This window comes from Periophthalmus magnuspinnatus, chromosome 2 (genome assembly GCF_009829125.3).
Source record: "Periophthalmus magnuspinnatus isolate fPerMag1 chromosome 2, fPerMag1.2.pri, whole genome shotgun sequence".
NCBI classification, from domain to species: domain Eukaryota; kingdom Metazoa; phylum Chordata; class Actinopteri; order Gobiiformes; family Gobiidae; genus Periophthalmus; species Periophthalmus magnuspinnatus.
The window spans coordinates 13470311-13482069 of NC_047127.1; the positions used below are offsets into that span (position 1 = coordinate 13470311).

At 36.6% G+C, this 11759-nt stretch overlaps 1 protein-coding gene across 1 annotated transcript; it reads left to right on the plus strand.

Moving 5' to 3' along the window:
- Positions 1-364: 364 nt before the first annotated feature.
- Positions 365-11369, plus strand: enpp4 (ectonucleotide pyrophosphatase/phosphodiesterase 4). The gene is made up of 8 exons (XM_033977707.2): positions 365-508; positions 2220-2466; positions 3205-3498; positions 3916-4020; positions 5019-5217; positions 6584-6757; positions 7188-7457; positions 8265-11369. The coding sequence occupies exons 1-8, from the start codon at positions 489-491 to the stop codon at positions 8360-8362; spliced, it is 1407 nt and encodes a 468-aa protein (XP_033833598.1). The 5' UTR covers positions 365-488; the 3' UTR covers positions 8363-11369.
- Positions 11370-11759: the final 390 nt, after the last annotated feature.

The window sequence follows — 11759 nt, forward strand, 5'->3', positions numbered from 1 at the left end:
AGAGAGCATAAAACATTGATTTCTGCATTAAAAGCCACTAAATAATTCAATATTCTTATTAGACCCGCCTCCAACCAGTTTTGTACACGTTGATTGGCTGCGGGAGCTGTCAATCATGTTCGCACGTTAGGCGTTTGCTTAGTTAAGGTACTTTAACGAGAGCGGTCATTGTTTCAAAATAAAATACAAATGTTAATGCTTATTGTTTGATTTTACTTGATATTGTTGGAATATGAATAGATTAAAATTAAATATATTTAATTTATACAGCATAAAGTTTGTGTAAATACCCATAAAATTAAACTTGGTGCGTTAATGTTTGACAAACCGGAAATTCAAAATACTAACCGGAAATTATTGTTACATAGTTGGTTCGCTTGATAGCGCTTCTTTCTCGGTTCTTGTTGAGGAAGTTCATTGACAATGACGTGAAAAAAGCAGTAGCGAAACTGTAGAATTGTTGAAGACGGCTAGTTTGGAGGACTTTAATGCTCTATCCCATTAACAGGTGAGAATATAAGCGCGAGTGTTGCTATATGCTACTAAAATTAGCTAAACATGCTAAAAGTGTCCAGTCGCAGCAGGTGCTAACAGTTTGTTTACATCACTAATATAGACAAATCAATAATCACTAATTCTTAAGGCATCAACAGTCGTATTAGATCGATTTTTCTGCAAATATGATTATGTGCAGCAAAATCGAAATTCATTAATAATAATATGATTTAATGACTTCCTGTAATTTGTTGTTGAAAGCTGCAGCTGCTGTATCTGCGTCATGTCATTGTTATAAAGGGAGAGTTTTTTCTTTTTTTAAATAGATTTGAAACGACCAAACAAAGTATTATTAGTTGCAATAGAGGAGATAAACTTGTAAAATCCATGTAATGATATGTACATTATAATAAACCTACTATTACAAATTAAAATCTCCTTATTAAGTTGGATATCCAGTAGTATGGTTGCTTTAAGTTTTTCTTTTGTATTCTCAGTATTATCAGGCAAGTTATTAGATTAATATGGTGGACCTTTACTGAATGTGTCATACCTGTTTTTGTGTTTTCAGTTCTTATTAATCTAACCCACGTTTTATAGAAATTGTATTATAACACACAGTGGGAATGTTCTCTATTTCAAAACCTACCTTGTGATTTTTAGCCATCACAAAATCACAATATTGGCAAAACTGGAAAATACGCAACTACCATTTAGACCTTGTTTGGGTAAAACTAGGTTGCTTAGTTATATTGCCTTGACTACTATGTTGTATTTGAAAATCGCTTTGTTTATTTATTTATTTATTTATTTGTTGGACAAGAGAAGCACGCAGCTGTCATATCGGGTAACCCAAAACATTTTTGAGGAAATTACCCGTTCATTTTAGTCGTCATTCAAAACCACAAAGGGCTACTCATTTGGCACTTTCAGTTCCTCAAGGGAAACCTGGTACTTTCTGTCTAGCTTTTGATTGAGTTTTGCATGGGTGAAAAGTTTAGTCATGTTGCACTTTACATATATTTCTTTAGTTTACTTTCAGTTTATTGCATTATTAATGAATATTTGACATTTCTGTGCACTAACCCCTATCCATTTACCCTAATTTATCATACAGCATTTTAGTTTTTGTAGTAGTTCACACATACAATTTACCCACTATACTAATAAGAATGTGTAGCATAGTTACACAAGTCCAAATTAAAGCTGGGCGATACTGACAAAAAATAGAATCTGATTCAACTTTTTCCCAAGAAATATGGCTGTAAATGTTTATGTTGAGTTTGGCATGAAAAGTGAATGGTTTGTAAATACGCTTGTCAAGATAATTACTATATCGAGTATGTGTATATTTTTTGCAATATTGAGAAGATTTTTTGTTATTTTTGCTGCCGCAGAGGGTTGAAAAAGTAACTTCTCTGGATAATTATTATTTAATTATGCAATGTATTTGTTTGAGCCCATCTATTTTAATGGTATTGTCTACTGAAAAATGGTACATTGGGATTATCTCACTTCCATTTTCTATATCTGTTGTGTCAGTGGCATAAAGTAGTTTCACTATCATTGTTTATCGCATTATTTCTCTGTAGCGATATATCTCGGTTCAAAATTTGTTATGATGATAGGCCTATTTGTAAAAGTAAAAGTGCAAAAAAGCAGAAATATGACCTCATCCAAATACTGAACCACCTCTTTTACAAACCTGTGTTGTGTTTTTTCAGGATGTTGCTGCGTATTGAAAAACTGTTGTGTTTCATGTACGTGGTTGGAATTGTAGCCGCAGGCACAGATGAAGCAGGTTCGACTGGTCCTCCTCCACTGCTGCTCGTGTCCTTTGATGGTTTTCGTGCGGATTACCTCAAAAGGTTCCCCATGCCCAACCTGAAGAACCTGTACACCCAAGGGGTTCTGGTGGAGCAGATGACCAACGTTTTTATCACGAAAACCTTTCCAAACCACTACAGTCTGGTAATGCTAGACTCATCTATTGTAAAAATAGATAATGCATTTTATTTATAGGTGCACTTAAACAGGGCATGGTATTGAGTAGGATGTTTATAGGGCTGCAACTAATGATTATTTAAGTAGTTGACTAGTCAGTGATAATTTTTCAGTTAGTTTTTCAGTTAATTTTATTGTAGTTTGCGATTTTTAATATTCTTTTTACCAAATAAAGGTTGAAATATGGTGACTAAAGACTTCTAGATAGTAATATTTACAAATAAAGTGGATTACAGAGCAAAATCAGAAATAGTTTATTATTTTTTGACATTCTGCTTTTGTATTTGTGTTTGTATCATCCAGATGAAGATTACAATTATTAACATGCGATCGCTCTAGATGGATAAGGCCCAAAGCGAGGCTAAAACAGGAAATAATTTGTCCAACGATTAACAATTGTATTAAAGCTTTGAGGGTAGGGCAATATCACTTTAACTCTGGTCATATGCTGGATTTTTCTTATTTTATCTAGCCCTATTGCAAAGTGGATTAGTTTAAAACATGTTTCAAAATGGGTTCATAATTCATTTGCATATTTGTTATAGAAAAAGTAGCATTTTATTGTTCAGTTTATTAAAAAGTGGCTACAATATTATAAGGATAAATATTAAGCCCCAAATATCCACCTATCATTTATAGAAGTTGATACAGTAAATATTGTAACAGGCCTATATGTTCTATCTATATCTTTGTCTTTGTTTTCAGGTCACGGGGCTGTATGCAGAGTCACATGGTATCATTGCTAGTAACATGTACGACCCCGACACCAAAAAGCACTTCCGCGTTTCAAACAACACCGACCCGTTGTGGTGGAACGAGGCCGAGCCCCTCTGGATCACAGCTCTGGACGCCGAGTACAAGACGGCAGCCATGATGTGGCCCGGGTCCGACGTGCTGATCCACAACCGCACCGCGACACACTACCTCCCCTACAACTCAAATATGACCTTCAGAGAGAGGATGGGCAATGTGACCAAATGGTTAACTGGAGATGGAAATGTAAGAAATGTACACTGTGTAGATGCATACTGGGATGTGTTTGTAGTGGTTTTAAAATATTTGGTTATTTATTTAGTTTGTTAGTTAGCTTTTTAGCAAGTTAGCCACTTAGTTAGCAAGACATTTATTTATTTATTTTATCTCTTGTCTATGTAATCCCCCAGTTGTCCAGGTGGAGTCCATAGCAAAAGAAAAGAAGCTACTTGGATGAGGCTCAGAATGTATTCACTCTTAAAAACCTTTGTCCAGTTGACAGGATTCAGTGTTCCTTTGCTAACGTGCATATTATTGCTGTAATTAAAATATGTATTTTGGTACTTATTTGCATAAGTATTCATGCTACATACAGATAAAAACAATAAAGTAGTTAAAGTACATTTACAAATTTCATTTTTGACATCTTGCTTTTTGCCTCAGGAAGAAGGGGTCAAATTCGCAGCTCTGTACTGGGAGCAGCCGGATAGTTCTGGGCACAAATATGGGCCTGAAAACACCACGATGATGGGCCAAACTCTCAAACAGGTACCGACCATAGCAGGCTGTAAGATAGCATTTAGTAGATGTGGGGGAATATGCAAAAATGTCAACTCCTACTACTATGACAGCTGCTACTTTGACTACTGCCAATATAAATTCCAAAGTTTCTATCGTACTAATACTAGAAAAGTGACTTTGAAAACTACTCCTAATACTACTACTACAGTGACTAATATGGCACTATAAATTGTTTTCTTCCTTTTGTAATGTGTGGTGGTGTGTTGCTCTATTAAAAATGGTCTGATCACTGTGCCCTGGATTGTTAAATGATCGGGCATAAGTTTAAGGTCTTGTGGAGTGGTTGTGTAAGTATACTGTACCACTATAATGGGTCTTGTCACTAATAAGATTCGAGGCATTAATTATAATAATACCATATTTACCATATGTTATTGACATAGGATTGCTGGCTGTTTTTCTCATATGCTCAAGCTCCTCACTTTTGTATTCAAGTCCCTCCATAATCTGGCCCCCACCTCTTAGTTCTCTTCCACCACCACACATCCACCCGTGTTCTCTGATCAACTTCCGGACTAAACATAAGACCCGGGGGGACAGGGCCTTCTCCGCTGCTGCCCACACCCTCAGCAACTCCCTGCCCAAACACATCAGAGACTCATGCACACTCACCATCTTCAAAAAAGCCCTGAAAACTCCCCTGTTCAAAAGTGCCTTTGCTGTTTCTTTCATTTGCGTTTTGTCTTGAACTGTGTGAAGTGCCTTTGAGTGCCATGAAAAGCGCTGTACAAGTGTTATGAATTATTATTATTAATATTGTTATTATTATGATTATTATTGCTATTAGTAGTAGTATTTTTAATTTGTATTTTGATAGGTGCATAATTTCTTTTTAAGCATTTTAACTTGGTTTTCTGTTGTGACTTTCTGTGAAGCGCTTTATAACTTCAAAAAAGTGCCATAAAAATACAGATTATCATTACATTATGAGATTCTGCTCATTATTGGTTGGTATTTGCCTGTAGGTGGATGATGACATTGGGCTGCTGATGTCTCAGCTGAAAGTGGCCGGTCTTTGGGGGCAGATAAATGTGATCATCACCAGTGACCACGGCATGACCCAGTGCTCCCCCGACCGCCTCATCCGACTGGACAAGTGTCTCGATCCAGATAACTACACTCTGGTTGACGTCACTCCTGTGGCAGCACTCATCCCAAAACAAGGTACTGGTTAAAAGTCCACTGTGTAAATTTTTGGTATAGGTCTGCCACCTGCTTGTTGATGCTATTCATTTGCCTGAATGTCTTTTGTAATTTTATTGATTACAGTTAGACAAGTTTAAAGCTGGATGTGAAACCTGTTCCTCCTTCCCACTCACCTGGTCTTTGTTCAGGTTCACTTGTGCTCTGTGGTTTTCTTCTGCCAGGCCAAAGCTGGCACACTATGAGACAGCAGTAATGTAGATATGTGAGAATGCAACATAATCTAATTACAAATGGTAGATTTAATTTGAACATCCCTGGTAATGCAGTAACATCTCTATGGAGACAAGCAGTGGCTCATTGTATTGAAAATTCATGATGTTGCCTACTGAGGTATCCTCAAAGTCATGTATAAAGCAAAGTGCAATGTAAACCTGTGCAACCTATAAACATTCAAAGACTCTTTGAGATGAGAGCACGTCACTACAAACTAAACCCAGATTCAGAACCATGATTATGACACAAAGCACTGCTGTGAAAGGAAGTGTTGCAGAATTTCTACAAGCAAAACAACACTGTGTCAGTGTCAGGACATACAGCATATTTATACCATACACATAAGAATTACATAAACCAGAAAACCTATGAGCACAAGGCTGTAAAACACTTGGTGTACTGGATCTCGAGGTCAAATAACTTATAATTGAACCCTTGAGACACTGAGACAAAGAGAGACAAAGTACAAAGTTATGGAATAGTATTGAGATCACAGAATTGACAGAAATCAAATAATCAAGAACAATACTGACATTTAAGAAATACATATAAACAGCTCATTAAGTCAGTATGAAAAAGAAAAAGTGCAGAAATCTGTTTGCAATGGATTCATGTGATTTAAATGATTTTTATTTTTTTTAAAGCAACAATCAGTGTTAAAGTATTGTCTGAAAAAGCAGATAACATACAATTACTCTTCTTTTTGCTCTTTTTTCATTCATCTCTGGTATGTTGAACTTTTGTCTGACTTTTTATATTTTATGAATGAAACAAACAAAGCCCCCACCAGAAAAGTTGCATGATGTAACTTTGACACAACACTGATTTAGTTGTTTAACTTTGGATTACATCAATACTAAATATTTTTTCTTTGTCCTCACATGATTTAGTTCTGAAGATATTGTGTTTAGTCCTAGTTTAGTCCTGGTTTAGTCCTGATTTTTTACTTAACGCTGATATAGTTGTTATTCAGTCCTGGTTAAATCCTGTTTCAGACATACTTTATATTATATTAAAGATATGTATTGTTGCAAAGTTGGAAAATCACTTGCACATGATCCAAAAATAAGCACCTCCTTCATTACTAAATAATACTTTTTTCTTTTCCCAGACAAAACAGCAGTCTTCAATTTACTGAAAGACTGTCACCTTCACATGACCGCATATTTAAAGGAGGACATCCCAGAGCGGTTGCATTATCGGAACAATCGCCGCGTTCAGCCGATTATCCTCATCGCTGACGAAGGCTGGACCATTGTGCAGAACGGGAATGTGCTGCCCAGACGTACGCTTTATATTGTTTGACTTGAACTAATGTGGCATGGACTTAGGCAAAGAGCATATGCAAGTTTCTCTGGTTTGTCTTTTCAAATTTAAATACAAAAAAAAACATTCAAACTAATAATTTTCCACTTTATCCTTATTATTCGAAAAAGTTTATTATCCTTATTATTAAATTAAAATACTAATATATGTATAAAAAAGTGAGTTGAGTTATTTAATTTCATGGTTATTATTTCTGTGTGCATGTTAAATATATAAAGTGTTAAACAAAGGAAAAAAAACAAAAAAAACATGAGTAGTTGTGTCCAAACTTTTGACTGGTTGTGTATATCAATCTTGCATTACATCTGTATTTAGGCTAATTTATTCATATCTACTTGGCTACTAAATAAGCAATAACAAATCTAATTAACTACTGTTTTGTGTTTTAGTTGGTGACCATGGCTACGACAATTCCTTACCCAGCATGCACCCCTTCCTGGTAGCAGTGGGTCCCAGTTTTCGTCAGGGACAGCGGATCAGCTCCATCGAGAGTGTAGACGTGTACCCGCTCATGTGTCATCTCCTCGCCATGAACGGGAAGCCCAACAATGGCACGCTAAGCCGTACGCGGTGCATGTTAGCTGGGGAGAAGTGCTGGGATGTGCCCCTGGTCATCGGTCTGGTGGTGGGGGTGCTGCTACTGTTGACTACTGTTACCTGTGAGTTACAAATGTCTCTATTAAAGGTCCTATATTACGCAAAATTGACTCTTGTGAGCGTTAAGCCATGTAATAATGCTGTTATCTCCTCACAAACAGACCTGGACCTGTGTTTTGTTTCATTTACACATGTTTGAGTAACACTATTATTAGTCTGTTTACATCTAGGAATACATATAGGAAGTTTTCATGTTAACAGCTAATTTTTACCTTCAAGTTCAGTAGAGATTGGCAATTCTAGGGCTGAAATTATCCTAATGATTCTACTGAAGGTGTGTGGAGTTTAAAATGCAGTGAAGCGTGTCCTGTATTACCACATGATGACATCACAAGGTGGAACAGAGTGTTTTCTGTTTTCAGAAGAACTCAGCCTAACTATGCAGGGTTTGTGTGTTAAACACAACACCAGGTATTTTTTGATGAGGAAACAACATTAGAACATAGCTCAGAAAATTGTATTGTATACGCTGAAATAGTGCTGGGTTTCAGATGACATCACAATATACTATAGGCCAGTAATCAAACATTTTTGGGAGAGGTCCTCCAGCTGGTTTCCATGGAGATATTGATTGTTTTTTACAAATTGACCTAGCTTTTTACAAGAGTAACTAGAAAGAACATTGTGAAGAAACATGTGAAGAAAATATTCACATGCCCTTGTTCAATCGTTTTGTTTTTTTTCCTGCAATATATAAAATGGTCAGTTTAAGGTGATACTTAGAAACTAAAATGTTTCCTAGAGTTAGGTGTGAATGTATTTTGTAATATATTTTTGACATTAACATCATTTTCACTTTTTTTTACCAGTTCTGTTCAGATTCCTGGGCTGGAGACGTCCTCGCTCCATCCAAGATTTCCAAAGACTAAACGAAGACGAGGATGACGATGATCCACTTTTGGAATAACTGTGTAAACTGTCGGAGGTATGAAGCAAGTTGCACTTTACTGTCAACAACTCCAAAGTTTTTGACACTGGATACAACAGTTTTAAATGCCTTTGTGACTGCTGATGTTTGCGAATCTGCTGCTCCAAATGTTTCTGACATTTATTTTCACTTGAGGGAATACATTACAGGAATTCTATATCTATTGGGAAACTGAGGGGAAAATAATTTTAGGTGCACTGTGGAACTTTTCTGGGGGAGGGTTCTCAGTCTGCTTGTTTCCATGGATATGTTACTGCTTTGCCTTGACTATCCCCCAGTGTGGAAATAAAACTGGTTATCACAGTGGAGTCAAGTTAATGGTCAGATCTATGGAGAAGCAAATCTACGCCGCGTAAATTTTTAGCTATAAAACACTTGCAAGGCAGATATGTTTAATGCCAAACTGCGGAACATTCCATGCAGAGAAATAATATCTCCATGGAAACAAGCATGCAGCGGACCCCTCTTTAGAAGTTCCATTGTGCAGCTAAGGAAGACAATCATTTCTGATGATTTAACTTGTTTGTTACTTGTTGTTTGTTATGTTGCCAGAGGAGGGCGCTATATATCCAAGTTTTGCGCTATCTCAATTATCTCTCAAGAATTATAATTTACTTGAGGGAAGACATTTGAGGAATTTTAGTTTTATTTGGAAATTAAGAAAAAAAATAGTTTGTAATCTTAAGTTTAGCTAAGGGAGCCAATTATTTCTGATTATGTTTGTTACTTGTTGTTTATTATGTTGCCAGAGGAGGGCGCTATATATCTTAAATTTTGAGCTATCCCAAAATCTATAAAGAATAATTCTTAGTAAAACGTGAAATGAACACTTTCAAGAATGGAAAATTTATGCAAGATTTTTTTTTTTTATATATTATCAATTTTGTTGCTTTAAGTTTTGCCAGATGTTTTATTTGCTCTTAATTTTAAACCAAAGACACTTCCATAAATGACAAGAGTGAATATCTGAAGGGCGTTTGATAGAAATCATGTTATTTAAATATATGTGCATGTATTATGTGTACACAGTTATATTTGCACTGGGAGTTCATTTCGTTGCTTCAGGTGCTGCGTCTCAAGGTCACACTGACACATATAAGAAACAGGAAAGAGCCATGTTGAAACTTCCGTCCTGTTTTTTTTTTATTATAGATCTTAATATATGCAACAAACAGAGTGAGGATATATGCTACTGAGGATATATGCTACTGAGGATATATGCTACTGAGGATATATGCTACTGAGGATATATGCTACTGAGGATATATGCTACTGAGGACAATCTGGTCAGAATGTTACCTGTGAATGATGTGTATATGCAGTTTGGTCCTGATATAGACCATAGTTTGATTCTGGTCTAGTCCTGGTCTTTTCCTGGTCTAGCTCTGGTCTAGCTCTGGTCTAGCTCTGGTCTAGCTCTGGTCTAGTCCTGGTCTAGTCCTTTTCTAGTCCTGGTCTAGTCCTGGTCCAGCTCTGGTCTAGTCCTGGACTAATCCTGGTTTAGCCCTGGTCTAGTCCTGGTCTAGTCCTGGTCTAGTCCTGGTCTAGTCCTGGTCTAGTCCTGGTCTAGCTCTGGTTTAGCTCTGGTTTAGCTCTGGTCTAGCTCTGGTCTAGCTCTGGTCTAGCTCTGGTCTAGCTCTGGTCTAGCTCTGGTCTAGTCCTGGTCTAGTCCTGGTCTAGTCCTGGTCTAGTCCTGGTCTAGCTCTGGTCTAGCTCTGGTCTAGCTCTGGTCTAGCTCTGGTCTAGCTCTGGTCTAGTCCTGGTCTAGTCCTGGTCTAGCCCTGGTCTAGTCCTGGTCTAGTCCTGGTCTAGTCCTGGTCTAGTCCTGGTCTAGCTCTGGTCTAGCTCTGGTCTAGCTCTGGTCCAGCCCTGGTCTAGCCCTGGTCTAGCCCTGGTCTAGCTCTGGTCTAGCTCTGGTCTAGCTCTGGTCTAGCTCTGGTCTAGCTCTGGTCTAGCTCTGGTCTAGCTCTGGTCTAGTCCTGGTGTAGTCCTGGTCTAGTCCTGTTGTCCTACTTGTTCCAGAAACTATGGACTATATTATAATCTTAATCCATTTGATGTGACTTGCATGTTTTACGTTGTCAGATTGAAAAGTAATCATTCCTGCTAGCATACATTTTTTTCTTAAAATAATTAGATTCTCTCTACTGAATTTGTTAAAAGGAGGTCATAGTTCAAATACTTCATCATTGTTGTTTGGGCCATTTAGACATCCATGTTACTGGGTTATTATGACAATTCATGGTTACTTTTACTTTATTCCCCAGTGGAAACACTTTACATTTAGCCATATTTTGAATGCTTGTATGATTATGTTGAATATATTTGTCACAAATTTTGCAACTTTCTACTGTCCTTTAGTGACTTTTAAAGGTCCATATTGCACAAAATGAACTCTTGAGAGCTTTAGGTCATGTTATAATGTTCAAAACCTGGAGTTGTGTTTTGTTTCTTTCACATGTTTGAGTAACTCTTTATTATGAGTCTTTCTATATCTCCAAAGCTTAAAATGCTCTGTTCCACCTTGTGATGTCATGACGTGGTAGTTTTTAAGATAACAGATAACTTTGTTCAGTAGAGATTAGCAATTCCTCAGTTTAAATGTGCATGGTTTGTGTGTTAAACATGTGTGAATGAAACAAAACACAACTCCAGGTCTGTTTTTGATGAGGAAACAACATTATAACAGATCAGAAAACAGTGTAATACGGGCTCTTTAACTATATGCAACAGTTATTTTTTGTGAGCTGTTACTGCATTTTGCCTTGACAATCTAATCATGTGTTACTGAAAAATTTCTGATAAAGATGTAACTGTTTTGTAAATCTTATACGCTGCGCCAATGAGCTGTTTGTACTACTCTTGCGATTTTGAATGTTACTGCCTTCTGCACCCCTTGCATTCTGTCACTATGCAAATAAAAATGGCCATTGAAAGAAATCTTTGCCACAGTTGAGATTTTAAACAAATAATAAATGAATAGAAATAACCGTTGACGATTTCTGTGTTTTATTAAATCAAAATATTTAAACGTGAATGGCAACTCCACACAGACACACATTTTGAAAAATTAATTTATATATTATTTATCTCATCGCAGTCACGTTACAATGTAGTAAATATAGAAAACTCAATACTGACGCATATAGTACATCTTTCTACCATGTTCAAAATCTGTCATAGCTTCTGTTATTTGTAATATTGTAAATTCTTCACAGATAAATAGATTTCTGGAGGTAACAAAAATAACACGTACATTTGCTAACACTGGCCCCAAACAAAATACCTTTTTAAAAATATCATCTTTCCTAGACACATATATTTTACAGACAAACTTGAGATATTTCTTGCCTTGTGTATTCGGAAAATTGATTTT